Source organism: Manacus candei, unplaced genomic scaffold (assembly GCF_025592945.1).
Source record: "Manacus candei isolate 608988 ecotype Guabito, Panama unplaced genomic scaffold, ASM2559294v1 h1tg000028l, whole genome shotgun sequence".
Classification (NCBI taxonomy): Eukaryota; Metazoa; Chordata; class Aves; order Passeriformes; family Pipridae; genus Manacus; species Manacus candei.
In genome coordinates this window covers 28572923-28600880 of record NW_026138076.1, presented here as the reverse complement: position 1 = coordinate 28600880, position 27958 = coordinate 28572923, and the positions used below count along the sequence as shown (strand labels likewise).

Here is a 27958-nt window from a genome sequence, read left to right as displayed (position 1 = left end):
ATCTAGGTGTAAGTTCACAGCTTGTGGCCCAAGGCTTCAGCAAGTCCAGCTAAACAAGTAAAGCTAAGCAAACGGCATACTACATCACACAGAATTATAACTCTGTGTAACTCATTCTGCTGAAAACTTATTCATGCTTAACAACTACTATCTCTCAACACCCATCTTGAAATTTCTGGTTTGATCTGAATGTAGCCAAAACATTTTTCCAGACATGGATTGTCAAGGTGCAAGAAATAGCACCTCAGAGAGAGTTGTCAGATGTCAGCCCAAAAGGCAAAGGCTTCTGCCTCTGAAAGGATTAAAGCAAAGGCCTGAAAAAGCAGGGAGCAAGGGAAATGTTACCGTGGCTTAAAAAAAAAACCCAAATCATGAGTGCCCATGGAGTAAAAATCTACTAAATAGAATCCAGTTTTTATTTCCTTTACTGTATGCTGGGAGTATCTGGAAGGGGGGCTGAAAGTGTGTTGTTGAGTGAGAAGAATGAGCATAGAGAAAACAGCTGTATGAATGGCTGCCAGAGCCATTTGCTGCCAAGTGAGTGCTGAACAAAGTATTGTTTTTAAATTACTTCCCTGGGCGATTTGCCTCCTCTTAGCAAGCAGCTGGTGCCTTCAGGAGAGAGAGCACTATCCTACAGCATTCCAGTTTCTGGAGAATGCAGTTCTATTCAAAAGGCGCTGTTCTTCTCTGGTCAAACCTGGCTGAAACTCTGGCCTGATGGAAACGCTGACTTGTGGCACTGCTGGAGCCCTGCCTGTCCCGAGTGCCTGGACAGTGGCCTGACTGCTGCGCCAGAGATGGGTGCGCAGACAGAGGCAAGCTGGGAAAAAATCCCGTGGGACTGGGGTAAGGAGAGGGCAGCAGCAGTCGTGGGGGACGAGTGGCCTCCCTGTGACACTGAAAAGCCACTCGTGGCGCGGGTCGCTGCTTCATCGCTGCTCGCGTGTGCCCAGCCTGGCCCTGGGAGCGCGGCGCTCGGGGCTGCGGGGGCGCTGTCCGTGCGCGGGGGCGGTGCGCGGTGCCCGCGGTGCCCGGCGCGGTGTCGGTGCACGGAGCGGGGCGGCGATGGGCTCCCGCCTGCGGACGGCCGCGCTCTGCGGGGCGGCGCTGGCCCTGGCGGGCGGCGTGGCCGTGGCGCTCCGGGCCTGGGCCCGCCAGCGGAGCCGCGCCGCGCTGCCCGCCCCCCGGCCTGCTGCCGCTGCCACCGCCGATCAGGTACCGGGGCCGGGTCGGGGCAGCGGGCGAGGCCGCGGAGTCGGGGAGCGCCGACGGAGCCGCCGGGCGCCTCTGGCGGGGCCGCGCCGCCTCGGGGCCGCCGGGCCTTCGGCCCTGCCGGGCCCTCGGCCCCGCCGCTCTCTGGAGCGCGGCGGCGCCCTGGGCCGCGCCGGGGCTGCCGCGCCGGGGCCGCTTTCCCCGCTTTCCTCCCCAGCAGCGTCCGGGGCCGGCGGGTGTCCCAGGGCTCCCCCATCGCCGCGGCCGTGCCCTTGTGTCGCAGGAGCCCGGCGGGCATCTTCCACCTCCTCACCGCCAAGTGGCATTTGCTTGTGCCCTCCAGGCCCCTTGTTCAGCCTCCTTCTTTCCCCCAGCCCTGCTTAGCTTTGCACTTGCCCCGGCTGCCCGGCTAACGGTGCTGCCTCTCGCTTTGCAGGGAAAAGGATACAGTAAGCAGATCCTGGTGCTGGGCCTGGATGGGGCTGGGAAGACTAGCGTTCTCCACTCCCTGGCAACTAACCACGTCAAGCGCAGCGTGGCTCCCACCGAGGGCTTCAATGCCATCTGCATCAACACTGAGGAGTCCCAGATGGAGTTTCTGGAGAGTGAGTGAACCCATTTTAGTGCAAAACATAAAATAAGTTCCTATTTTGTACCCTAGAGGTCAGGCACATATTTTAAAAACTCCATGTTCCTGCATGACTGCTCCAATAACATGAAGTTATGATTATTTTCACCTTGGGGATTCTCTTTTCCTACCCAGCCTCTTTGAAGGACACAGTGGTGTTAGGTCAGTTTTCATTCAGCCCTGGCCGCTAGGGAGTTCTGCTCTGAGAGAGAGAAGGGTAACAAGCCTGATTGGGTGAAACCAGCCCAAAGGAGAGATTTCCCCTGTAAGGCCTGTGTTGTGGTCCATAGCCGTTGTACAGCTTCTCCTTGATGCTCATGCCTGGCCAGGGGCAAGAGCCACAGAGGAATAAGTAATAAGTGAAAGAAGAGAGGAGGAAGAGAAAAGCTTTGTATGCTTTTTGTTCAAAAGCCTTATAAGTGGTGTTTTCTAGTCTTTAACAGCTTTTGAAGGTCTGTAGCATTTTGCTAAAATTTCTGTATTGTCCTTCGTGCTGATTTTGGGGTATTGTCCATGCCTGCAGAGGGCATCTCCTGTGATGCTTTTGGGATGTCAGAGCTGTTCAAGGTGCAGCTAGCTAATGGGAAAGGTGCAGGCCGTGGAGTCAGGTCAGTCCCTGGTACAGAGAAGCTGACATCCCAGCTTCATCAGTGCCTGCTTTCTCTGGAGGAAGAAGCTGCCCATTGCTTCCTCTGTTTCTGCACCAGTGCTCAACTGTCTCAGTTGGCAGCTAGTGCATGGATGCCTCTGTACCTTTGTCAGCAGGCCTGAAGGAGTTATGCTATTCCCAGGTAAGTTTTTGAGGATGAGACCGTTAAGGCAGAGTTTCATTCTGAGTCTTGATAGCGTAGGAGTCTCTGCAGTGGCTTGGGGAAATCGTCTCTGCAGTTATGCATGTAGTCTGTGCTCCTCACCTAGTAGGTAAGAGGGTGTTTCCTGCCTGGGGATGGTCTGGGCCCAGCACTGCACACCCCAGAGCAGAACCTGTTGTTTCTGAGTCGTCCTTCCCTCTCTGGTCCAGGTTGGTAGTGACTGAGATGTGATGGCTGCGATCTGACCCATGGGAAATGCAATGTCTCAGGCCAGTTTCAGCCAGGTAAATCCATGCATGGCTCTCTAATCTGGTTACTTATCCAGTCTGTACCATCGCCTAGTCCTGGGGTCAGCAGCCTATGCTGTGATCACATGGCACAAGGTGATCAGCAAACAGCAGGGGTTTTATTTTGCTGGCTTAGACAGATAGAAAACTTCTATCTTTTTCTTTGTACCATCATACAGATAAGTGGGTTGTATTTTGTCTCTGCAAGGGATAGGAGCTCCTTGCTTCTGCTGAGTTCCTACTGGTTTGGGAAAAGAAAATGTGAGGCTGCTGACCCCTGGGTTATGCTATGCATGAATGTACTTAACAAAGGGAGCGGTGCTGAGCCCCTGCAGTATCACAGTACAGCATCAGAGGCTTCTGTCCCAAGTGTTATGTGTCTGTCACAGTCTTTTGGCTCCTTTCCACAGTGGCAATCTTGCAGTTCTGCCTACAGGTACACCAGGGTGCTTGAAGAAGAGGCAGACATGCCCTAGTGGGAAATGTTACTTCCCTTTCCATATTCTTGAAACTGCTGAATCCTTTTGACTTTTAAGTGAAATTGCTTTGAAAGAGAACAAAGTCATGGAGGGCAGTAAAAGATGGTGGACTAGCAAGTCAGTTTTGAAAAGAGCTCCTGTCTACGGCAGGAGACAATTATATGGAACCCCAGATATATTGCTTTGAGAACTTGCTGCTTTTGAGAGACTCACCCATGCCTTTTGAGCACCTCAGTACTCTTCAAGCAAGTGGTCCTGCAATATAGCTGGACAAGATTTGGAGACCTGAAAACACATCTGAAATACTTAATAGTTATTCCTTCTCCTATTACACTCAGCAAAGTACCGAACTCTTTGTCCCCAGATGGGAACAACAGTCTCAAACAACTTGCTGCCTATGGATTCACCACAGAATTGTTGTAAGGTGTACAGTTTCCTCTGTACCCAGCAGAGAAGAGCTCAGGTAGAAATGTATCCTGTGCAAAGATTACTCAGGGGTTGCCTGAAGAGACTGCTGGGACTTGATTTTTTTCTCTTCCCAAGCACCTCTGGTTTTTGACCATATTAAAACTGTGGGAGTTTTGAACTAGTTCTTAGTGTCATACAAATATGAGAGAGCTTCATATACGGAGAGAGCCTCTCAAATATGAGAGCTTTCCTCACCTCAGAGCGAAATTTCTTCTCTGGAAATTGTAGACCTGCTTTGTCTTAGGATGAGACAGGCATGTGGAGATAGGTTATATGGGGACGTTCTGACATGGTGTTATGGACACTGAACCTCTTTCTACTCTCCCTAATTGTTTGAGAGCAAGAACCAACAAGGCAGAAAGCAACCATAAAGAAAGTGAACCCAACTGAACTGCACCTCTGGGAGTAGTGTTGCTTGAATCATTTGGTGAATACTCTGCTGCTGTCTTCTCTTCCAGTTGGGGGCAGTGAATCTCTGCGTTCCTACTGGAAGATGTACTTGCCCAAAGTGCTGTTGCTAGTCTATGTTGTGGACTCGGCTGATCATGCCCGACTGCCTGTGGCGAAACAGCTGCTTCATCAACTGATCCAGAACAACTCCACCCTGCCCGTGGTGATTCTGGCCAACAAGCAGGTAAGAGTTCCCTCCTGCTAGCTGAGCTTGGGCTGGCAGCAGCTCTGGAAACAGCAACAAAGCCTTTCAAAGGAGGCTTTGTGCCTTTAAGGAGGCCACATGGCTGAGAGTCGTTCTGACACACCTGTTGACCGCAAAGCAAAATAATCTGAGGTTGAGTTTTGGATCTGCAAGATGCAGGTCCTGTGCCTGGCAAAGATGCAGTCAGAGCTGTGGGTGGAAACTGCTGCACAGGTTTTAGAGCTGCAAGGGAGACCACAGTTAGATCTGGAGTTAGATTTCTGTTCTGAGTATCTGCCTAGAAGTGCCACTCTACCTAGCAGCAGCTAAACAGTGAAGCACCATTGTTTGCCTTCAGATTGTCCAGTTGGTTGCTCCTAAGGCTGCTGTTGAAATCTGAGAGAAGGAGCAGCTTTCCTCACAAGGCAGTGCTTCCTCCTAAGCTCTTTGTGAAAGTGTTGATGATTGGTGCTGTACCTGGAATAGAATTGAGCCTCCGGTATGGTCAGATGATGGAACAGCCCAAGGTTTTTAATCATAGATTTATCAGAGCTGTGTGCTCAGTTTGCTCTACGTTGTTGCCTCCTAAATTTCTGGTAACTGAGGCATGTTACTAGTCATTTGTGTTACTCTTGAACATAAGTGCAGGCGTGGGCTTCATCAAACTCAAATGCACCAGCAACAGTGGTGATTAAGAAGGTAGGCAGGGCATGACTGTTGTACATTTGCACTGGTCTTGTAACTCTCTGATGTACACTTGGGGTCTTGGGCCAGCCAGGCTTTTGTTTGCCTTTTACAGGTGGTCTTACAGAGTTAACAGAAACACTGGAATTAGTATAGAAATAGAAACAGAACTGTATTCATATTTCTTTGTGAAGAACTTAGGTTAGGGATAAACTCTTTTTCCCAAAGCATTTTAGGGCATAAGAACTTGACCTCATAGAAGGTAGGTAAGAATGGTGCCCCAGAGCTTTTGAGACCCTTCCCCTACCTGGACAAAAGCAGTGGCTCAAAATGGGAATGGTGCCGCCACCTCTTGCAACTAACAGGCTTGTTTTATTTTTGTGTATCAGGACCTTGAAGGCGCATATTGCATCACTGATATCCACGATGCTCTGGCACTGTCTGATATTGGGGACGAGAGGAAGATGTTCTTGATTGGTACCCACGTGGCAGAAGACGGCTCTGAGATCTCCTCCAGCATGAAGGATGCCAAGGAGCTGATAGCGCAGCTGGTTTTGGAAACACAGTGACAGCTCTTTTCCTACAAGGTGGTGTTTGTGGCTGAGGGAGAGCAGGTGTTACTGTATGGCCAGTTTGCCATGCGGCAACTGAAATGTACAGATATGTTTTCCTTGTGGGTGTGGAATTCCTCTGAAAGTGATGTCTAGTTGGTAAGGAAATCTAATTTATAGTGGTTTGAAAATACATTTGAGAAGTAGTCTATTTTTAGCATGTTTGTAGGGGGAAATTAGTCTCTCAGACAGCAGAGTTCAGGGGATATAAGGCTTAGATGGGCTAGATAGCTTCATGCCAGGTGGGAATCAAGCACTGATGTCAGTGGAACAAAGTTGCATCCAATGAATTTAACCTGGCTTGATGTCTCAGGCTTAAACTGAAATATGTTTACTTCACAGATTTTATAGAATCCTGTTAATGGTGCTTAACAGGTGTTCTGTTAAAAATGAGACCTCACTTCTTGTCAGTGTCAGAAACTGAAAGTGCTGCAACTAGTATTTTTGACAGTGACAATTCTTGCTGTGTTGGAGCTGGCTGTTAAGGGAGTGGCAAATTTGTAATCTCTGGAAATTGGATTGGTTACTGCTTGTTTAGTGGGTAAGAACAAGAAAATGAAAGCAGTCATACATTAAGTGTTTCTTTGCCTACAGGCAAAAAACCAAAATGGTGTAATTTGAGGTAGTGACTGGAAGCATTTAAGTTAAATTGGCACCAAAGCTGGGAGACTCCTTCTTCAGGCTGAGCGGCTTATTTCAGCTTAGTCCGGGATGTCCTCGAACAAGCAGTCTTACGTGTGAAAACGCTGTTGTTTCTTGTGGTTTCTGTTAGCACAGCAGGCGGGGAAGGTGATGAGCTGCTGATGGAGTGTCACTCTCCCAGTGTCCTCCTAATTATACTCGAAGGAGGGCCCCGTGAGCAGTCCTGTAAGGACCCGTTTTGCAACCGCATCTATTGTACGAGGCTTCTGTAGTTTTGTCCTTTGTAACAGATGCATAAAGCAGAAAATTCCACCCTAACCCGTGGTCTGGGCTTCATTTACCCGAACAAGGAGTTGGGCTGCGGGGAGCTCTCGAGGCCTCTCTGGGTGAGCCGCCGTGAAAACAGGCCTTGTCACCTTAAACCCATGGGTACAGGCCGGGGCCGTACCGCTGCCGCCCTTCCCACCCGGCTTGTGTGTGCCCCGGGCCGGCCGGAGCCGGGCGGGGCGGGCGGAGCCGTTGGGGCGGGCGGGGAGGGGCCGGGCCATGGCGGCGGCCGGGCCCATCCGAGGTGCGTGGGGGGCCGAGGCCCGCGGGGCGGGCTGGGGCGGCCCCTCCGCTCCGGCAGCGGCTCCGCCGGCCCCGGCCCCGCGCGGGGCTGCGGTGGGGCTCGGAGGGAGGGAGGGCTCCCGGGCACGGAGGGGCTGTGGTGCCGGCAGGCCCCTGGCACCGAAGCTGGGAGTGGTGGATGCCGGCCCCGATTCCTGGCCAGCGCTGCCCTCGGGGCACGTGGCTACCTGAAATCACCCCTGTTTTCCCCACGGTGCGACTGTTTCACTATCTCTGGCTTTCCTGTCATCCCATGCCACACCCCCACACTTCCCACCTTAAAATACAGCCGGTTGTTTTCTGTCGGCACCAAGTCCCAGTTTAACCCAGCTGCTATTCCCCCGAGGCTCTGAAAAGTTCCCCCCCCACCCCGAAGCTACTGAAGTCAGTAATAAGGGATAACTACACTGAGTCAGGTGGGAGTCTGCAGGTTGGTGGCCACTGGTGCCCAGGAGGGAGGATGCTGATGAGTGGATGTGGTGTTGGGGTGCTCTATCCTTCAGCCTTGGGGCTGCCAGCATCCCCCAGTAAGGGGCATCCACTGGTGAGGAGCACTTCATGTGCAGGGTGCATTGCCAGGCAGCTACACCGAGAAGGGGCCAGGGAAAAACAATACAAATACCTGCTGAGCAATTGTATTCTGAGGAGATGCACAAACTTCATCTGCCACATGATTATTTCATGCTAAAGAGCAGGCAGCCCAGACCACAGGTGTTACCAAGCTTTTAAATTCACCTATTTTTGTCTTTGCAGTTTCTTATTCATCTGTATACACACACACCAGGTAAGAAACCCTCCCAACCTCAGCCTCCTGGCTGAGTGTTGAGACCATGCCCTGTGTTTCTCGGGAGGGCTCAGCTGGGGATTTACACCAAGCAGTGAGTCGATATATTGGATGACATAGTGGTAAACACTGAGAGGAAATGATGCCTGGTTTTCCCCTTCCCTCAGCTTTTCATGACAACATCTGACCATCCTGCTCCTTAAAAAGGGAAGCTGTGACTATTTGTTTTACAAGGAATTGATCTCAAAGAGAGTTGATCCCCCTTAAGCAATGAGTCTGTGAGAGCTCAGGCAGCAGAGAGGAGGTGTTTCTTTGTCTGGCTGCAGCAAGTGATCATTTTCCTTACTGGGAAGCATGAGCAGGACCAAACAACAAAGCGTTCCCCCAGGGTTGTCTCATTGTCAGTGAGGTGGCTTAACTCCTTCAAATTGCAGAGCTGCTGCAGGTGCATCCTGTATGGGGATGCCTGTCTGTCTAGAGATTTTGCCATGATAAAAGAGTCAAAAGTAATATTTTTTTTATTAATTGGGAAAAAAAAAATTAATACTTAATGATTGTCAAGTTGAGAGACCTGATTTGAACATACGTGTGGCTCGTTCATTGGCTGGGTCATGATGCAAGCTTTGCACAGCAGTGTCCAAGCCAGCAGTGCAGGGCATTAGGGCCGTGTGCACGCTGTGCTAGATTTGGCTGTGGCCATGTGGTGGTTATGTACCAGCAGCAGAGGAAAAGCAGCAAGCCTGCTTGCAGAGATAGTGCTAGCTCTGTGGTGCAGCTAGGCTGGGGGAGACCTCTGCCTGTTAATCCTTTACCCCCTTGCAACTTAGCAAGGAAAAGCTGCTGGGCAGCCACTTGGGAATAAACAGCTGAAACTGGTTTTTGGCTCCTGAAATGATGTCTGCCTTCCTGACTCTGACCCATTTTGAACTGGTGGCAGGGGGCCAAAGTCCTACAGGCACAGTTCCCTGTGTGGGATCTCAGTGGGAGCTGTGTTTCCAGTGTTGTAGCTGGCAATTGGGTGTGACGGGGAGATAAATCAGCAGGCACTTCACAGGGAGCGTGTGGTGAAGATGCTGTAACAGCAGCCTGCCGTTGTTAGGATCTCTGGTGCTGAGCACTTTGGCAAGCATTTGTGGGACTTGGCATCTCACTAGAGGTATTAGCCTCATCAGAGAAACCACAGGTGTGTCCCCAAAGCACAGACTGTTTTCTACCAGCAAATCTCTCTCTCTGTTGGTGTCCTTGCTCTTCTCTAGGGCTATGCTGCCTTATTGAAGGGTGATACTGAGGAGGGAAGCAATGCACCAGGATTTCAACTTCTGTGCTTTTTCCATGGTGGGGCACTTCCACAGCTGCCTCACAGTGTTGTTGCAGCCCCAGTGGGTGGGTATAGGCTTGGTCTGTGACATCCAAGAGTTGTGCAACACACTTGTGGCACTGGATCATCTCATTGTTCTCTCTGTACCATGCTCATAAAGCACAAGCATTTCCCAGCCATTGGGATTTCAGGCCTGGTACTCTTGATCAGCAGGAACAGCAGTGATATCTGATCTTTCTGAAAGGTTTTGGTCTGTTGTATATTCAATAAAAACATTTTCACAGCTGCTCCTAGGCCAGAGACCATGTACGTTTCTGTGTCTCTAAGCATCTAAGACCTCTGTGCTAAATGGACTGAAATAAAATATGCTCCTAAAGCCATGTGGGTACAGTGCTGTCTCCATGATGCCTTTTAGTAAACCACAACAGTGTTGATAACAGGTGTTTTTGTTCGTCTGGGCTCCTATAGGCTGGGAGATCATCCCTCTCCTACCTGCAGAGGTTTCATGTATATAACCAGAAAAGTTCCTTCCCACTCTACCTGCCATGTACCAAAGGGACCTTGCAGTGAAGACAGAATTGCAAATTTGTGTCTCTACAATCCAAAAGAAAGCACAAAAATTCATGGGCTGGTGAGTTTGCCAGATTGAATGAATGGAAAGTACTTGAAGAGAGAGATCCTTAAACACACTCTCAAGGGAATGGAGGCAAAAGCACTGGGGTTTCAGAGTGCGTTATATGGCTTTGAGTACAGCAGTGGTTTTTTTATGCTTTGTTAGTTTAACTGTATGTTTAATGGCATTTTTGTCCTTTTCTGCAATTCTGACAGGATACGTGTACTTGCGGAACCCAAGCAAGTAGCTTATGAAAGCAGTCCCAGGTAAGTAGGTGCTCAAACAGCCCTTGCTCAGGGTCTGGGGACTGATGGGGCTCAGGCAGATCAAACCCTTGGCCATTGTCTTGCTACTGCTTTCCTCTCTGTCTCCAGAAAAGCAGACTGAGAAATTCAGTGCTTGAAGGGCTCCCTCCAATTTGCCCTTTCTTGTGTTCAGTCAAAAAACTGGGCTTGACTTGGGTCTTGCCTTTGTTGCCCCATCTGAGCGGCCCAACTGAGATGTTGCAGGGTAGGATGGTGCTGTGGGGCAAGGTGACTGGACCTCATTGGAACCACAGGCTACTGTATCCTGGAGGACACTGTCCAGCTTTAGTAACAGAGTTGCTGTCTGCAGGATGTGGTCAAGCTATAGCTTGATAAGCCAGGGCAACAGTCTCTTGATAATTCTTCTCCATTGTCTGGATGGGTCTCAAAAAAGGCTTGAGAAACCCATTGCCCTACTGTTCCCTGTCCCGACTACTCTGAAACCCTCTCCCACCATGGCCACTCTCACTGGAGGATGAGCAACTCCAAATTAGCCCTGGGTACAGGAGAGTAACCACTAATGTGCTGTAAAACCTCACCCACTTTCCATGGCACACCCTGACTGTAACATTATTTTTACTGTCATACCTGTGGTATAGTTAGGTGGTAATAGTGAGGCAAAAAAAATGTAATCATGAAACTCCCTCAGGGGTTTCAGAGATGTAGTGAAATGACTCTTTCTGCACATCCTCCAGTAACTAAAACCAGACATAACTTGAAGGTTCTTTTGTTTTTGAGTCGACAACAACCACCTGGAGAGTGTTAGGAAGTTCAGTGCAACAGAAGGTGAATGCTCAGGGGATGGTAGTGGCACTTTAAAGCTGTGGGGAGCCATAGGGAATGTGTGTGTGTTCCATCCTAAGAAGGGAAGGATAATCCCAGCAAACACATTTCCCCCTTGTGCATATTACCAAAATTTTACACCCTTTCTGTTCTTGCTAGGCTTGAGTGGGGAAACCAAGAGACGATCTGGCCTCTATCATGGGGGGCTATGACATCTCGACCATCTTCAAGAATAACGTTACTGTCCAAATCCAAAAAAGACTTTTGCGAGCACCAGCGAAGGTCAGTGATGCAGTACCACAACCTGGGGAAGGAGGCAGCTCAGAGTGTGGTCTCTACTTAGGGGAGACATGCTGTCTCTTAGGGGAAGGGGAGATGCCATCTCCTCTGCTACCACCGCTGCCCCACAGGGAGCCCCATGGCATTGAGACTCACCAGGCTGTTTTGTGCTTGGAACAGGGGCTGCCTATAGCAGGGAGGAAAGTGCTATGGGAGCATAGTCACCCTGAGTGCTTGACTTCCAACAGGGTTAGGAACTGGGGGGTGCTAAGTTTTGGTGCCCTTTTATTTCCTCGTACCCACTGCCTGGCTGTGGGAAGGACTTCTGCAACACATGGTTGCTCATCTGATGATGCAGGTTCCCATCAGCAGCCTTAGGAGCTTGCCTTGATCTCAGTCTTCAAGCACACGGGAGCATGTTCCTCTGCTCTAACAAAAAAACCCCAGCCAACAGCTCTGCTTTGGCTTGGAAGCAGACACATGTATGCATGCGTTCCTTGACGGAAATGTGTGTGTTGCACCTGCAAGCACGGGGGAACCATCCCTAGAGTATTCCCTGTTCGTATTGGGGCTGATGCAGCCTAGCCAGGCACCTGGATACAATTAATGATCCCCTGCATCCTCTTGGATTCTGACCTAAATCTTGAAAGTAAAGGTCAGCCACAGAGACATCTTATAGCATCCTGCTGCTGGAAGGAATCCAGGTCTCTTGCCTTGAATAAGACCTCTGCCGTCACTGCATGTTGAAGAACTAGACCATGTTTTAGAATAAGAGTGAAAAATGATATAAAAAGTGTAAACAACAGTGGCCTTGGGTGATGCTGCATTACTTGAAGCAAGTCATCTCTAACTCTCTTAGAGGAGATGAAGCTCTTTTGGAGACAGGAAGGTGGTTGCTAATCTGTAAGAAGTCATAGCAACGAGCGGGGAGAGGAAACTGTTGCACTCCTGGCTTTCCTCTGCCTGGAGGGATGTCAAGACATGCATGTTTGTAGTTTTCTCCCCTCCTGCCACTATCACCATGGGTTCTCATCCTCTTGAGAGCTTTTGCCTCTTGCTAATGGTGTCCATCTGACAGCCCTTTCTGCCTTTCCACTTACCTCTGCTTACTTCTTCCCTGGTGATGACAGGCATCTTCCAACAGTTATGGCTGATGGAAAGCTGGATGAACAGACCATTTTTTGAGCCTGGGGAGATGAAAGGAGCTACAAAGGCACAAGATGCTATCAGGCCATTGTAAAAAAGAGGTTTCTAAATTGGCAGAGCTGACCAACAGCTGGGTGTTGTGGAGTGGCTTCTTGAAATGATCAAGGAAAAGCCTAGCCTTTGAAAGCAATGCACTGAGGATGCTTAAAAGAGAACTCTTCAGACACAAACACCATTTACCTTTAAAGTGAAGAAATCTGAAGTGTAAATGCCTATTTGTTTGTGGGTTTTCCATGTGCACCAGGGCCAGCTTTTGTCCATGCAGCAGGCATAGATGTTTAACCTATCTTAGGATACCATCTGCCAGGATCATGTTCTCTGTCAGTTGCCTTCTGCTAGCCCTTCTGTGCTGTTCCTCAAAATCCTTCTTCTTGTACAGCTACAGATCAGTGATCGGTGGGCGTCCCCCGCTAGTGAAGTTTGCCTACCCTTCTGAGCGGCTGCTGAAGTTGGCTGAACCTAAAAAATTCCACCCGGCTTCCCTGCAAAAAAGGTGAGAGACTAGAAAGCCTATAGGGTGCTACAGGTAGGCCCTTGGGCCTTGTAGCATCAGTGCAGCTTCAAAGTAATAAATGCAGCAACAGAGGATGGGTATAACAGAGGGCAAAATTCAGAGTGGGATCTCTGCTGGCATTAGAACTTCTGGAAGCTCTCATGGGATGAGTTCTACACTGGAAATGGCCACAAAGAAAGCTGTCTTCTACTGCAGCAAACATGAGGCTTAAACGTCCCAGCTGCAGCCTGGTTAAACCACAGTGGGGGAGTATCTGTGAGTGGCGGTGCCATGACTCTCTGCTTCCAGATCCCCCGAGTGGCCCGTGTCACTATCTGCACTGACCTATAATGCCTCCCCACGGATCCTCCAGCTTGCCCGGCCAAAGTTGCTGCATCCGGAGTTCATTCCGCCCAGAGAGGTGAGGAGGTGGTTGAGTGAGATTTGGAGGGAACAGTGATGCAGCATCCTGAGTTTTTACATCCTGTATCCTGCCCCTGGATGTGCCCAATGTGTGCTATGGAGGGGAGAAGCTGTCTGGTTCTGCTGGGATTTATGATACTTAGAGAAACTGCCTTCTCAGAGTGAGATACTGGTTTTGCAAATCTCCCTGCTGAGAGACAGAAAACAGCCAGGCTGGAGCAGCCTAGTATAGCAGGAGAGCCAAGGGAGGCATCTGGGCTGCATCCCCTGATAAAGCAGCCTGGGAAACTGGAGAAACCTGATGGGAATGGTCTGTTTAGCTCTTAGGGAGTACAGTCATGTTTGTAGTTAGGCAGCTTTGCTCCTCTATGTATATAGGGGGCATAAGATTGCAAACACTGTGTGTATTTTAACAGTGTTTTACTAGAAGCCTAATTTAGAGACGTATTTCTGAACTTGTTCCTTTTAGGTGGGTCATTGGTTTGGCAGGGGTGAAAGGGCTTGGAGCAACCTCAGATTACACTCATTTCTGTGGCAAAGGCTAGACTGCATGGATGCAGTCTTTGGGGCTGGGAAATGAGAGGCTGTGCTAGAGCAGGATTTGGCAACAGGAACCCTGTGAAAAATAGGGAAGAAGTCCCATGCTGGAGCAGCAATCACTTTTTCCATAGGAATGCAGTTAACTGTACCAGCCCTTTTACCCTGAAATCTGTGTGTCTCTCCTTAGCAGGGAAATCATTTGATTCAGCCAGGAAGATGAACATGAAAAATATGGAAGAAATTTCTCTGCTACAGGGAGAAATTTACTTGACTACACATGCTCTCATTAATGGCATTCCTCTCCTGGCTATGAGTAGGCAACAGTGAGGAAAAGAAGTGATAGTGGCTATGACATATGAATCCCTATAACACTGAAATTACCTTATAGTTCAGGTGAAAAAAGAAATAAGAGTGCTCCTTCTTGTGACCATGTCTGCAGAGGAAGGGTGCTGAGGTGCTCATCCTTGTGGAGAGGGAGCGTGTCCCTGTGGGCTGCTGTGGACAAACTCTGTATCTGCACATCCCTCCTCCATTCTGAACCCATGCAGGTGCCAACACAGGTTCCAACTCCTGCGACCTTGGCCAGCGCATCCTCGCGGTTAGAGCGTCTGGCAGAGCCCTGTGTCAGGCAGGTGACCTGCTGCTATAAGCACAGCTATCCTGAATCTGTCATTCGTCCGGTAAGGCAGCATCACCCGGGACCCTGTATGGAAGGGACACTTGGTAGAGGAGAGGGCACGGGTGCTCAGTCCCTTGTGGCTCTCTTCATGGCAGCCCTGAATGTGCTGCTCTCTGTAAGGCTGATGTAGCTGCTTCCTGAGCTGGAAAGCAGGACTCATCTTCCATTCAGAGCATGAGCTGACTCCCGTAGATGTCCCCAGAGAATGGCAGAGCTGAGCCTAGCCTGCAGTTGTGGGGATGGGGAGAGGGAGACAAGTGTCTAACCAGGATCTCCAGTGCTGCGGGATGGGTTGGACAAAGGGCTGTGGGTAAGGGGAGGCTGGAGGGCAGGTTGTGGGAATGGCCAAGCAGTGATTTCTGCTTCTACAGTTTGTCGGGTGCCAAACATGTCTGAGGACAGGATTGTGTCCCATCTGCTTGTAGTCAGTGGCTGTGAACCTGGGTACACTGAGTTACTGGAGGCTGACCACCCTCGAATGCCAGGAGCACCTCTAAGGACCTTCCTCCTAATTCTTCCACAGGTTTCCAAGTCAGCTCAGCAGGCAGTTGCGAGCCCTCGGACCATTGAGCTGGCTAGGCCAAAGAAACTGCATTCTAAGTACGCGGCCCCGCGGGATCCTCAGTGGCCAGTGTCAGAGGCTGCCAAGCGTGCAGTGGCTACACCAAGGATTGTGGAACTGGCCCAGCCTGGCAAAAGGTAGGTGCTGCTTCCCTGTCATGGGGAAATTATCAGCTGCCAGCCCATTTTCTGCAAGCCATAACACCTTGGTGATTTGTGTTTGGCCAGTGAGATTAAGCCACTGTTCTTCCACTTCCAAAATGCATGGATTTTCTGTGTCTGGATGTGATAATGCTACATGGGTTGTGCAATTTTGAGGTGGAAGGACAGTCAAAAGAGAAGAAATAGGAACTTTCTAATTCCAGCAGGAATTACTGGTTGGGACTTCTTATTAATTACTATCATAAAAATCACCCAACTGGCACAGGGCACAATGTAGCACATTCATGTTACCCAGCATGATGCAGCTGACCTCAGTCCAGCCTGCAGGAAGTGCTGGATAGGATGTTTCACAGAGGGTGGGGGAATGCCTGGCTGTAGTGATTGCCAGACAGTCCCTCTCCTGGTGACAGCAGTGGAGGCATGACTCCTTTTGTTCTCCCTTGACAGGGAGGGGCAGGGCGCAGGTGGAGGTGTGTCAGCTGGCAGCTGGCCCTGCTCTAGTCGAGACTGACCATCCCTACTCTCTCTCCCCCAGGCCTCCCATGGGCTTGGCTCAATTCAACCTAGATGCATTCAGAGTGAAGGAGACTGCTATGAAGGCAACTTGTTCTGATCGGATCCGAGAACTAGCTCGCCCAGTTCAGCGCTAAGCTCCCTCAGAAATGCACCTGCCAGCTGCCCCCATCACCCCTTGGAACATCACTCTCTCTGGGATGTGCTGTGCGTAGAAAATCTACTTGAACACAGCGCAGAGGCAGCACTCAGCAGGAACACTTTCTGGGAATTCAAATAAAATGGTCACTCCTTAAGAATAGTCACCAGGGGAAATGAACAGAATTTGACCTAATGTGGGAAGCCTCTCTCCCTAGGATGGGTTATATCTGCAGTTTCTCTCCTTATTGTTTTGCTGTAATAGTTAAAGAAGTAATGAAACAACTGCTGGGGGAAGGCAGCACAGGACCTGTTCTTTCACACAAGAAAGTGTGGCAAACCAAACGCAACAGCATGCAGTAGGGTGATGCAACACAACTCCTGAACTTGGGCTTAAAAATTTTTGCTAAAGTTTAAAGAACTTCTTGCTGACACAAAGTTTTGTGCTTGTGACAGAAGTAGAGACACAAAAGGCTGCAATGTATGTTGAGTTGGCTTGGATTTGGGGCCTGTTTTCTCAAATGCCTGAAGAACAGGCAGATCCAGCCTTTTCTGTTGCATGCATCTTTGATACGCATTATGCATCTGGGTAAAATCTGTGCAGTTCAGATACTCAGTTGTATCACCCTGGGCAAAATAAGGGAGCTCTGCATTGGGATTTTTGGAGCCTAACTCAAAAAAGCAGAGTTCCCCTCAGTGTAAGAGAGAAAGCACATTGCAAAGGCGAAGAAGAAAACAGATATTGATGCCAGACTCTGCAGAACAAATTCTGAGCTCCAGTCGGGTCTGAGAGCAAGTCAGTTTGGCAGCTGGATTGCAGGGGAACAACATAGCCTTTGCAGGACATGGCATAGGGAGAATGCTTTTATCTGTTTCCTACAAGTTTGGTGTGCTTTGCCCTGGCAGCCCAACCACTGGCAATGGGCTGGAGATACTGAGGCAAGAGAGATGCTCACCAGTAAGGGACAAAAGCCACAAATGAAAGCATGTGGCAGTTTCAGAGTCAATGTATTTTAATCTTTCCTGTGTTAAGCTGATTCTCCTTCCAAAGAAGTAGAGGCAGGTGACCACAAACCAGAAGGGGATTAATCAGAGGATCCATTAATCAATTCAGTAATCCACTAAGCAGAGGACTTTTGAACCCTCTTGAACAAGGTAAGGTCACTGGGAAATGGTGCTGGTTATTTTTAGATCATGTGTTGTCCTGTAGGAGGATGGATGAGTTTGGGTTTTGTGCAAGAGCCCCAGCACAACTGCATTCCTCAGGCCTGAGAATGGCCAAGAGGAGGCTGGAGTCTGCCCCCTACACCCCCCACCCTGTGGGAGAACCCCAGCAGCACCAGCCCCTGCCACCTCAGGGCTGGTGTGCATGGGGCTGTATGGGCTGCTGTGCAGGGACCCATGGGCGTCCTAGAAGATGAGGTTGCCCATGTCTGTGGGCTGTCTCTGTGGCAAGAGGGAAAACCCACAGTGGCCACTGAGGCCATCTTGGAGAAATGTTGCCCTCCCAGAGGAAGGAGTCTGCCTCCTGCCATTAGGGCAGGGAACACAAGCAGGGACATAACACAGCTCCTCTCAAACAATCAAAAACATTGTTTTTTTTATTATTGCATTTGGGGGAAAAAAACCCCAACCTACTAGTTCCTTCTCTTTGTTGACCTTTAACAGAAAGGTAAAAAAGGCATTCAAGGAGGGCTTGGCTTGGTCTGATTATGGTGTAGGCACTTGGTTTGCCAAGATCCAGAGCTGACTCTGGCATCTTGAGCTAAACAAGGTCACCTGAACAACACATCTGGTTTCCCAGGTGCCCTGCTCTCTGGATTATCTCTACCTTAAAGCTAGTACACACATTTTGCCTCTGGGGATTGTAAGGAAAATGAATCTTTATTTCCTCCTTCTATATTTGAACATGTTTCATGGCAGCTTTTCTGCAAGCCTGGGACAAGAGCATGAGATTGCCTTGTCCTGTGCAGCTGGTGTTAATGGGTTGGAATCACTAGACAGGTTACCAGCCATCAAAAGCTGTATACACACACACATACATATATATATATATATAATGTTCTTTTTTTTGGTTATGTACATGTTAAATAAAACTTATGTTAAATAGCAGAGTATTACTTTGTATCGCAAAACCTATTGCAACAGAAGAACCCCAGCAAAACCCACTCTGAAGAGCTTCATTATCATTTATAGGAGGCATGGAGATCAGAGCAACATCCTCTAGTCCCTGACAGACCCGCTTTCTGAGGGCAGCCCTTCAGACTTCCTCCACTCTGCCAGGCGCTGCTTGAACCATTTCTGGAGAGAAAGAACAGAGCAGGGGTTGAGTGCACTGGGCTGAGTGAACCCTCCAAATAACTTTGCTAAAGGTGCAGATGTGGTCAGCACATGGGACCAGGCAAGGGAAACTCATGGTACTGCTTCTTGTAGCAAGGCACTGTACTGTTCCCAGGCAGTACGGACAGTCGCTCCTGACCAAACGGTCTTGTTAAACTACATGTGCACCTCTTTCAAACTCATTTCTCTTGCTCACTTCAGACTTTGACAGCATGGCTGACTTCTTATTTTATTGCTGTGAGTCCAGGCTTTTCTTGCAAACAGAATAAGAGATTGGCTAAGGAGCTGGACGATGTCTGTGTAATGATTGGAGCAGTGAAACAATCACTTTCAAAACTGACAGGAATCAAAAGTTGAACTGCTTCAGAACGGATGAGAGGGACAGCACAGTGGCTCTCAACAAATTTAGGAACAAATAGATTTTAAAAATTGTTTAAAAATTATCTTACTCTTCAAGCAATATGCATGTCTATGTTCTTCTTTAGTAACTTAGCATTTGTAAGCCAACTTCAAGAGCTGCTGATGCCATTTCAGCACAGCCACAATTTAAAATATTAGATAAAATGCATCTGGTTAAAGCCACACTACCTAAGAAGAAAAGTAAGAAAAGAGATATAACTCATATGCCGGAAGCACAGCTCAGCCTTTTGTTTGGCAATGTGCCTGTGATTCCTTTTGTCGCAGCTCATCTTGTTGCTATATTTGTTCATGACTATTTTTGAAGCTATTATGGTCCATAATGATACAACCACAGTGCTCTGTACAAGTGTCTCTTGCACTCACACTGCCTTGGATCACATCCAGTCAGATGATCGACAGCCTAGCTTCCTCCCAAAAATGTCACTTTCTGTCCTAAACCATCATCTCCGGTTGACTCAGTACCTCTTTGCATCTCATTTTTACTGAATTTTTTATTAAAATGGCTGCTATTTCTAGCTGATAAAGCACTCTAGATGTCAGGAGCAATGGTTCTCTGTGTTATGCGCAGTGCAGGCACTTTGCAGCTCACCATCCCAATCTTGATCCTGTCCCTAATGTGACCTTCATCTCCAGATCTCTAGGAGCACCCTCGACTTGTGGAAAAGGAGGGCTATCAGGGAAGATTTTAAGATATGTGGGCATATCTTAAAACATATATGACCTGTTTTTACAACTTGCTTTAGGGAAAAAAAAATGGAACAGTGCCATTTCGAAGGAGAAAAAGGTATTTTAGGGGTACTGCCTCCTTGCTGCCTCAAATAAGCAGTGATACCTCCCTGTCACCAAAGCACAGTAGAGGAGGGATCCCCTTTTCTGCTCCAGCCAAGGACTACCAGTGCAATGGATGCTGTACCAGCATCCTTCCCTGGGACAGGCTAAATGCTAACACTGCTTGCTTGCTCTTATATCCTTTTGGCTGTGCTGAGGGAAAGCCAGGCTTGGCAGCTCTCTGCAAACTGCTGCTAACTTTCCAGTGTGTTGGATTTCTTTTCTATACCCATCAATGCTGCTATGAGTCTAGTAGCTTATAAAACACCTGCATCAAAATGAGCTGCACCGCAATCTGAAGGAATTGGGAAGGAGCCGTTTGCTTCTGAATCCTGTGGTAGCCTGCAGGTAGGCAGATGGAGCACAGGGCTTGGTGGAATTCCCAGACAGTGGCAACCTGTCCCTGTGAAGGGTTATTTGGAGGCCTCTGTGTCTCCTGGAAAGGCTCACAGACTTGCCTGACATCTGGGCTTGGGGACTCTGGGGTATCTAATTGCAGTGAGAGGGACTGTGCCCAGCCTGAGCGTGTCCCGCAGCACATCCTGCAGGTGTTGCATCTATCCGGTATCTGTTTTTAAATGACTGTAGTTTCTTCAGACCATGAAGTCAGCAGTGGTTTGGGTAACCAAGACTATCAGAAATGGGTTGGAAGAACAGCATGCATGGATTGTATATTCGGGGCAGGAAAATACGGGGTGCAGGGAGCATGTGGGTTACAGGGGTGTGCTGTGTTGCAGTAGAGCTTCGTGGGTGCAGTGTGGGGCTAGGGCTGTGCTGGGGGTTACAGAGGTGCAGAGGAGATTGTGGGTGCAGCATGGGGTGCAGTGAGCAATATGCACATGGGACACAGAGGAGTGCAGAGCACGTTGGGGGGAGCATGAGAGGTGTAGGGGCTGCTGTAGAAAGCCTGTGAGGGGACAGACAGATAGAGATGTCTAATGGAGAGACCAGGACAGGACAGGCAGCAGATGTGGGGAGAGTGTATGGGGCACAGAGGCATGCAGGGCTGCAGGGCTGGAGCCAGGAGAGGGGTGGGGGGGCATACACTCACCAGGGTCTGCTCCTCAGAGAGGCCAGTCTCAGCTGCGATGAGGCACAGCGTAGTGGGGTCAGGATGCTTGTTCACCTTGCAGAAGTTGTACTCCAGGATCTCCAGCTGCTCCTCAGTGGGAGTCACTGGCTTTTCCGTGGCCATCTTCTCCTGGGGCAGGGTTATGGGGCCAGGCACTGCAGGGAGGGGCTGGTGTCATTGCTCAAGCTGGAAGTGGTCAGTGGGGCCACACTTGCTGAGCCCCAGATTTGCCATCCCTGTCCCCACCAGCTCCCCCCTCCGCAGTGGCCTCTGGCTGTGGCAGGGCACAACTCCCTTCCCAAAGACATGCCACAACTCCCTTCCCAAAGACATGCCACAGAGCTCAGCTGGGAGTGCCAACCCCTCAGCCTCCCAGCAACTCCTGCCTCAGTTTCCTTACTACGGCAACCGCACGCCAGCAGTGCCCAGCTGAGCTGTCTCACCATTCTTAGCTGGCAGGAAACTGCAGGCTGCTCAGCACTCTCCTGGTGCTGTATTTATAGCCGGCGTGATTCCCATGGGGACGATTCCTGTTTACAGCCGTATTTAGACCTGGGCGTCACTTAGGAGTGATGTCACAGCAATGGGAATGTTCAGGGGGGTAATTTAAAGACATTAGTTAAAAAACATTATTTATCCTCTGGGTGAAGGGACAATATCTGGTATCCAGCCTAAGGGGTTGGGTTTTTTTTTTCCTTACTTTCCAGTGATCAGGAAAGTTTGTGCAAGGGAATCACAAAACAGAGAATGCAGAATCTTTTGGGAGCATGGTCTTTGACACAGCAATCACCCTATATCCCCTTCTGATCATGTCCTGGTTCTCTTAGCAGCCTGGCCAGACATCACACAAAGCTGGTGATGAGTGGGTGAGCTGCTTTGTTTTTACTGATATTTAATGTTATCATGCGTGGGCATAAACAGTTAGTCCTACTACTCCTGAGCATCACAGAACTATTTATTTGGTTTTTGGTGTATAAGTGAAGGGTCAGTCCTCAGAGGACTGCACCCCATGCATATCTGTTGCCCAGGCACTCACTGCCTTTGGCTGTGGTCAGTGCTAGGTGTTCCCAGCAATGGCAGAAACAAGAAGCCCATATTGCCCTCCAGAGTAACATTTGTCCCACTTGTGCTTTGCATAAATCTCTGGAAGGCTTAGCCCAAAAGCACAAGCAAAACAAGTAAGTCCCACACATCTCTTCTGCTGGGCTTCAGGTTTGCTCCTGTGTGGCAGAGGGTCGAGCTCGCCAATTCAGTTAACTAAGACACAAGGCGTTGCCCCCACAAAGCATGCAGAAGTCCCTTGATGCTGAATCATTTTGGTGTTTTCGAAACCAGGCTGTGGGGTGTTGGTGGGGGAGGAGCTGGATGAAAAATGTGGCCTTTCTTGATCTGCTCTCCTGCTGTCCAAGTTGCCTGGCCCATCTCTGTCAGGTGGGCTGGTTGGTATTGCTGGCTCTCCAGTGCTGCCAGGAGCCCTTGGCCCACCTTGAGACTCCTCTGGGCCATCCACTGCAGACTTGCCCTGCCTCCACACTGCAGTCCAGCTTCTCCTTTCCTTTGGCTCTGGGATGTAACCCAGGCACCTCCATCATGCTGCACCCATACTGAATAGCTTTAAACCCAAGCACTTTCTTGGCTGACTGATAACTTACCTGGGTACCCTGGGATACTGAATGCCCCAGGGCTTTCACTTGCTGACAGAACTGCTAGGATGGAGCTCAGCTTCAAAACTGTTTTGCAGCTTTCAAAGAGCCAGCTCTGCTGTTCACGAGAGTCTGGAGAGATACTCTTCTTTGAGCTTTACCTCATAAAGCAAAGGCCCTCCTGAACCTAGTCTGCAGAAGCTGCTTTGACTAACAAAAGAATCCTTTGGCATTTGAGTAGGGGCTTATAAATAGACCAGGGCTGGTTGTGAAACAGCCCACTCTGCTTGAGTCACTCGATAAATACTGATTGTAACATAGCGGTTGCGAAAGGTTGCAGCACCTCTGAGTGTGATGGAGTGCTGGTAGACAGTATCATCCACTAGCCCTGGATGGACTGGTGAAAGCCTGGCTTTAACCCCAGGTACTGCAAGCCGAGCTGGCCTTGTCTACGGAGAGTTGCAGCTGCCTGGGCTTTCTTGGGGTCAGCTTAGTTCAGAGGCATCCAAATAGGAAGGGAGCAGCCAAAATTCAGTTCCTCAGGCATGTGAGGTAGCGGGGGTCTACTGAATGCTGCTCACCTACTTTGGGCATTTGGAGACCTCTGGAAAAGATGCAGGGGGAGAAGGAGGTCCCCTTCAGGTGCTTCTCTCCAGCACCATGGCTACCAGGCTCTCCATGAGGTCAAAGTGCAGATGAGGCCAAGCTTAAGCCACAAGTCCTGCCTCTCCTCCTTGATCAGCACTCTACTGAGCCACCTGCCCTTCTCCTAGAAAGCGCAGCCACCACAGGGCTCCTCATCACCTCTGGATCATAAATCCAGAGCTTGTACCACCAGCTTGTGGCTTGTGCCACCAGCAGCAACATGTCTTGGCGATTCATAAATCATTGTTTGCCGCCTGCTGCATTAATATACGTTAATGTGAATGCACTGATTTGCATAGGGAGCATGTGCCTCAACTTTCATGTTTCACCTGCACAGCTGTTTCTGTTTATCTCCAAGTTCCTGAGGCATTTCCCCGTAAGACACAGTGTCTTCTACCTGCTGGCAGCCCCGGGTGCTCCACCATGCATAATGTGATGCCCAATGGCTTTTCCTTGTCTCCTCTCTAACCCTGCTCTGGAAGGACAACAGTTCCTACCTCTCAAGGCTGTGAAGTGGCTTTCAGGAAAAGGCCAAAACCCTGGGGCTCCTGGAGGGCTCTACAGGTCTCCCCACATCACTCCACTAAGTCCTGGAGGCTTTCAGGAGCCATGTGGCCCTTGTGCAACACGCAGCATCCAGCATTTAGCACCTCTTGCGTGCTAAAAATTGGTGTATATGACACAACTTGAAGGCACCAGGAATGCCTAAATGCCCTGATTGGCCCTACCAGGACCACTTCTCACCTGCCTTCTATTTAAATGGAGGCTCGTTTAAGCCCAGGCCTGCAGCCTGGCCTTCAGGCTGCCTAGGACCTCTCCTCTGTACAGGAAAGGTACAAATGTCTTGCTTAGGCTTCTTTAAGCCCGGCAGAAAGATGGAGACTCATAGCTGTTTGGCTCAGCTGCTGAAAATCAGTGCTGCTTACTGCTTTTTTCTCCCTAAAGTTTTGAAGGCATTGGAAAAAATTGGTTTCTTCAGTGCAAAGGATGTTAACCATCTGTTTGGCTTTCAGAAAGGCTGTGGGGCTGCAGTTGTCATTCAGCTCTGTGAACAGTCCCCTGAGAGCTGTGTGTCAGGGGTTTACTCACACAGGCAGAAATGACAATGCCAGATGCACTGTCACAGTGAAACCACCACAGCTTTGGTGACACCTGCTCTGTCCTAAGTCAAGCTAAAAACCCCTGGGGAATTCACACTTGGCTCTGACTATCTTGGTTTTAGGTGGAGCAGTGTAAGAGCAGAAGCTTGCAAGGGGTTCAACAGTTGCCTGTGCTGTGGGCGGCTCCAGCCAGCCTTGCTGTGTACCTGACAGCACCTGGTGCTTTTAGTGTGGCTGATAGGGCATTGAAGCGGACCTCCAGAGCCATTTTGGAGTGAGCAGACAAAAGGTAATGGCCAATGGACACAAGTTGCAGCAAGAGAAAGTCTTACTAGGTAGATAGATAGATAGATAGATAGATAGATATTGTACTACCCATGTCCTATGGTTGCATCCAGCTCCTCAGAAACACCCCGAGTTACTAGCAGGACTCCTAGCTCTGGCCTGAAATGGGAGAGGACATCCCACTGTCTCCCAGCATGCTTGTTCAGCACTGCTAGTGCAGTCAGCATTTATTATCCTGGCAGAAATCTGCTGCTTTTCCAGAAAAGACATGATCTCTGTTTGCTCAGCTTTGGTTTTTTGAACAGTAGTCACAATAGCTGGCTGGCTGTGTAACTTTCTAACAATTTACTGCACCCAAACCCCCTGGAAATCTCTCTGAGCAGTAGCTCCTGCCAAGGTGATGGGGCCCCCATAGCCCCTGTTGGGTTTCTTGTCCCCTTCCCCAGTGCTCCCAGTGTCAGGGCTGGGATGCAACTGGAGGCATCTGCATCTGATTTTAGCCTGCAGCTATTTCCTGCCACTGCAGGGATCAAAATAGCAGTTCTCAATGCAAACAAGCCCTCTAACCCTGCCTTGCTCTGCTGCAGAGCCACGTCTTGTCCTGAGCTTTGCTTGGCCTCTTGCTGTGGGGTGGCTGTGGATAACGTCAGCCAGCATGGTGCACAGGATAAGGTGGGACACAGGCTTTAAAAATAAACTGGACCCTGCCATAAATAAGGAAAAACCACCTGTCATGCATCCGGTAAACCACCCGTTGAGCCTTTTAGAAGATAATATCGGATGCGAACAAAGCAAACAGCACAGCAGCTGCTGCAGCAGAGGCAGGTCCCCGTGGTAGCTCCCGCCTAGGGTCTCTGCCTGCCTGTGCGCCCCTTGCCCTGCCCCGGGCATAAAGCTTTCTCACTCAGACCGGCTGGGTGCAGCTCCAACCTTCGCAGCACCAATACTCACAGGGCAGCTCCTCCCTTCATCACCCACCTCCCCATCCCCAACAGCAAATCCACTCCAGCACCCCTAGCTCAAAACATGTGCTTACCTGGAGCTGGCAGGGACCAGAAGTGTGTAAAACAAGAACCCCGCAGGTCCTTGGGTGACTGCTTAAGTATCTGCGTGTGTGTGTGACAGGCGGGGACCTGAAAAACCTGCCGCAAATCACAGGAGCTCCCGGGATCCACAGCCACTCTCTGGGCTGGTAATTCAGGTTTGGCATCCACTCTCCTTGGCAGGGCTCAACGCATGGTTGTACGCGCTGCGGGGCTCTCGGACGGGTGTCACCGGCAGCCGTCGGGGCTCGTCCCGCCACTCTCCGGGCTGATGGACACCGTCCTACGGGCCCCGGGCGAGGGCTGCTGGGGCTGTTTCCTGCAGGGGTACAGGAAGGGTGAAGGCGGGGTGCGGCGGAAACTGCGCTGAGCTGTTCGTTCATCTGCACTCCCTGTCCTCCTCGGCTGGGATGGGTCCCGCTCCCCTGCCGCGGGGAGCCCCGCTCCTGGCTTTGCTGATGGAGTACGGTGGCGCTCACTCCTTTGCAGGGCTGGCTTCTGATCTCACTTCAGTCTCTTGCAAATGATGTGTCCAGGTTTAACATTCCTGACTCTGCTGTCACTTTGGTCAGCCGTGTGATCCCGCCAGGCTGGGTGTAGGGGCAGGACTGGCCCTGGATCTCACCTGCTGCTGCAGCCCAAGTGCCCTCCAGAGGCATGGGACAGGAGCCTGGCTGGGAATGGGGAGGAGGGTAGAGCATCCTCTTCTGCCAAAGACCAATATTCTCCTCGTTTAAAGTGCCCCGGAGCCTGCAGTTCCCACTGGGGTGGTCTGGAAGCATTAGACAGCATCTTAAAAAGAGGCAGCTTGTCGGGTGGGGTGCAGTGGGGAGGGGCTGATTTTCTCTCAGCTTACAGACAGCTGGAAGAAGATGCTGGAAAATCAGAGAGGCTGGAGAAAAATTGAGTATGAGTTGCAATGGCTGAGATTATCTGCCAGAGCAAAATGCAAACTGGCACAGGATGCAAAAAGCTGTGGAGCTGACTGGAGCCAGGGCCAGGGAACCCTGCCCCTGGGGAGAAGTGGCTGGACAAACACAAGAAACCTGCCATATGTTTAGCAATGAGCCAAAACCATCCCAAAGAGATTTTTAATGTTGGGGAAAACATGGGCCAAGACAAGGGGATTGCAAAGACATCTGTGCCGAAGGGCAGGCAGACCTGTGCCAATTTTCCTGGCAGGATGACATTTATGAAACGAGTACTTTTGCTACAGGGATAGCTTCACTGCCTGATAAAGCAAGTGAAGAGAAGTCTTTTGGAGAAGACTTGATCCTGCATGCCCTGGGCAGGCACCTGGCCAAGGAATTACGTCCTGTTTATCACAGGTGTTAAGCAACAGGAACATGGTTAGCAATGGGTGCGGACAGGCAGGTTGGAAGATGTGTCCAACAGGATGGCTCCAGCAGCCATGGCTGGGGGACATCAGGGTGCATTCAAGGAGGCTGGAGCAGACCCCTGCAGCAGGAGTCAGCCCTGGATTTCAAACCCAGTGTGGGAAAATCCAGGTAGAGGTCCTGAACTGAATACTGTCACCTGCTTGGGGGAGCTCCAGTGGATATTGCTACTTATCTGCCCCATGCCCATGCTCTGCTCTGGCATCTGCTCTTGGCTAACCTTGGAGACAGGATAGATGGGAAAATACTCTGCCCAGAAACATTTTCGTATGTTTGTATGCTGTCTTTTATTTTTTTCCATGCATGTGCCCCGAGCATTGCAAAATGTGAGTAACCTGGCCCACAGGAACAGGATGGGCTCCTCTCTTCCCTTGTTTATTACTGTCAACAGAAAGAAAGTCTTTAATGTGGAAAAACCCTTTTCCCTTAGCCTATGAACCCAGCCCAGATTTGCACTGGGAGCGCTGGCAGTGACATGTTTCAGGCTGAGACACACCACTGAAATGTCTTCAGAGGTGCTGAGAGTCCTGAAGTGGTGACAGCGTGAAAGTCACATCATGAATCTACCCACCTGTGCCTGGCACATGCTAATGCTTTCCTGATCTTTTCTGAATTTTTTTAGGCCCCATTTCTCCTTCTGGGAGAGAGTCAAAGTACTGCTGGAGTTTATACCTTACCTGGTATGAAGTGATCCTGTCCCCGGAGGATGTCCCTTTGTCAGCAGAATTAGATTAAATAGAAACAAAATGCAGGGTGCATCCAGGGCTATCACAGAGAATTTTTCCTGACAGGGGAAGAAGTACAGTTGTTGTGATGTGCATTTGACAGTCTTGCAAGATGCTATGGCATTGCAGGGAGGAGTTGACAGCTGCAGCCTGCATTCAGCACCCCACTCCTCTGGACCCCTCTTGCAGAGGCTTGAATATCATCCATGTTGCTCCATGGCAACATGTTGGCTGCAGTCACTTTGGGAGGAGCACTGGACACACAGCTCATGGCTATCCTGGCCCAAATGTTGTCCCCCTAAAGCTGCATGGAGACAGAATGGAAAAAAAGATAAAAAGTAGAGGGGGTAAGCAACTCGTCAGGCCATCAGGATAGAATGGGATATAATTTAGTTTTTCTGACTTGTTCATATTGCCTCCTTTTCATGCATCTGTCTCTCTTGAATTTTGCCATGTTTTCTTTCCTCAAAATGAGGCTTAGTACCAGCACCTCTTGTCTGGGCATTAAACAGAGATTTCTTTCTTTTTCTAATTGTGTAAATTAAAAAATGTGTGCTTTCCAGAGACTCCACCCAACCCAACTGTCAGATAGAG

At 49.9% G+C, this 27958-nt stretch overlaps 3 protein-coding genes across 9 annotated transcripts; 2 read left to right on the top strand and 1 right to left on the bottom strand.

Annotated features, from left to right (window-relative positions):
- Positions 1-409: 409 nt before the first annotated feature.
- ARL9 (ADP ribosylation factor like GTPase 9) lies at positions 410-6778 on the top strand. 3 transcript variants are annotated; one of them, XM_051790700.1, is made up of 5 exons: positions 410-849; positions 1652-1820; positions 2865-2939; positions 4348-4523; positions 5597-6778. In XM_051790700.1, the coding sequence occupies exons 4-5, from the start codon at positions 4383-4385 to the stop codon at positions 5774-5776; spliced, it is 321 nt and encodes a 106-aa protein (XP_051646660.1). In that variant the 5' UTR covers positions 410-849; positions 1652-1820; positions 2865-2939; positions 4348-4382; the 3' UTR covers positions 5777-6778. The 3 variants fall into 3 exon arrangements, with proteins under 3 accessions (XP_051646660.1, XP_051646659.1, XP_051646661.1); XM_051790699.1 differs by lacking the exons at positions 410-849; positions 2865-2939 and adding an exon at positions 1029-1218; XM_051790701.1 differs by lacking the exons at positions 410-849; positions 2865-2939 and adding an exon at positions 1030-1178 and having other exon boundaries at positions 1600-1820.
- Positions 6751-17148, top strand: THEGL (theg spermatid protein like). Of its 2 annotated transcripts, XM_051790696.1 has the most exons (9): positions 6880-7031; positions 7823-7853; positions 10000-10050; positions 11032-11154; positions 12737-12850; positions 13160-13271; positions 14362-14493; positions 15016-15191; positions 15751-17148. In XM_051790696.1, exons 1-9 carry the CDS (start codon positions 7007-7009, stop codon positions 15863-15865), a joined length of 879 nt encoding a protein of 292 aa, XP_051646656.1. In that variant the 5' UTR covers positions 6880-7006; the 3' UTR covers positions 15866-17148. The 2 variants fall into 2 exon arrangements, with proteins under 2 accessions (XP_051646655.1, XP_051646656.1); XM_051790695.1 differs by lacking the exon at positions 7823-7853 and having other exon boundaries at positions 6751-7031.
- Positions 17149-17441: 293 nt separating this feature from the next.
- Positions 17442-25537, bottom strand: HOPX (HOP homeobox). Of its 4 annotated transcripts, none has more exons than XM_051790705.1 (3): positions 25236-25537; positions 20506-20681; positions 17442-18167 (listed from the first exon to the last, which is right to left on the bottom strand). In XM_051790705.1, exons 2-3 carry the CDS (start codon positions 20647-20649, stop codon positions 18090-18092), a joined length of 222 nt encoding a protein of 73 aa, XP_051646665.1. In that variant the 5' UTR covers positions 20650-20681; positions 25236-25537; the 3' UTR covers positions 17442-18089. The 4 variants fall into 4 exon arrangements, with proteins under 4 accessions (XP_051646665.1, XP_051646667.1, XP_051646666.1 ...); XM_051790707.1 differs by lacking the exon at positions 25236-25537 and adding an exon at positions 22179-22319; XM_051790706.1 differs by lacking the exon at positions 25236-25537 and adding an exon at positions 20970-21075.
- Positions 25538-27958: the final 2421 nt, after the last annotated feature.

What these genes read in the sequence shown, in the direction of transcription:
- ARL9 (XM_051790701.1), top strand. Translation starts at nt 1,069, where the DNA reads ATGGGCTCCCGCCTGCGGACGGCCGCGCTCTGCGGGGCGGCGCTGGCC. An exon ending in CAGCGGAGCCGCGCCGCGCT is followed by an intron (nt 1,179 to 1,599) that starts GCCCGCCCCCCG and finishes AGCCCTGCTTAG; the next exon opens with CTTTGCACTTGCCCCGGCTG. An exon ending in TGATTCTGGCCAACAAGCAG is followed by an intron (nt 4,524 to 5,596) that starts GTAAGAGTTCCC and finishes TTTGTGTATCAG; the next exon opens with GACCTTGAAGGCGCATATTG.
- THEGL (XM_051790695.1), top strand. Translation starts at nt 6,751, where the DNA reads ATGCATAAAGCAGAAAATTCCACCCTAACCCGTGGTCTGGGCTTCATT. An exon ending in CTGAATCTGTCATTCGTCCG is followed by an intron (nt 14,494 to 15,015) that starts GTAAGGCAGCAT and finishes ATTCTTCCACAG; the next exon opens with GTTTCCAAGTCAGCTCAGCA. An exon ending in CTGGCCCAGCCTGGCAAAAG is followed by an intron (nt 15,192 to 15,750) that starts GTAGGTGCTGCT and finishes TCTCTCCCCCAG; the next exon opens with GCCTCCCATGGGCTTGGCTC.
- HOPX (XM_051790704.1), bottom strand. Translation starts at nt 20,972, where the DNA reads ATGGTGAGACAGCTCAGCTGGGCACTGCTGGCGTGCGGTTGCCGTA. An exon ending in GCTGGCGTGCGGTTGCCGTA is followed by an intron (nt 20,682 to 20,926) that starts GTAAGGAAACTG and finishes CCCTCCCTGCAG; the next exon opens with TGCCTGGCCCCATAACCCTG. An exon ending in TCTCTGAGGAGCAGACCCTG is followed by an intron (nt 18,168 to 20,505) that starts GTGAGTGTATGC and finishes CTTTCTCTCCAG; the next exon opens with AAATGGTTCAAGCAGCGCCT.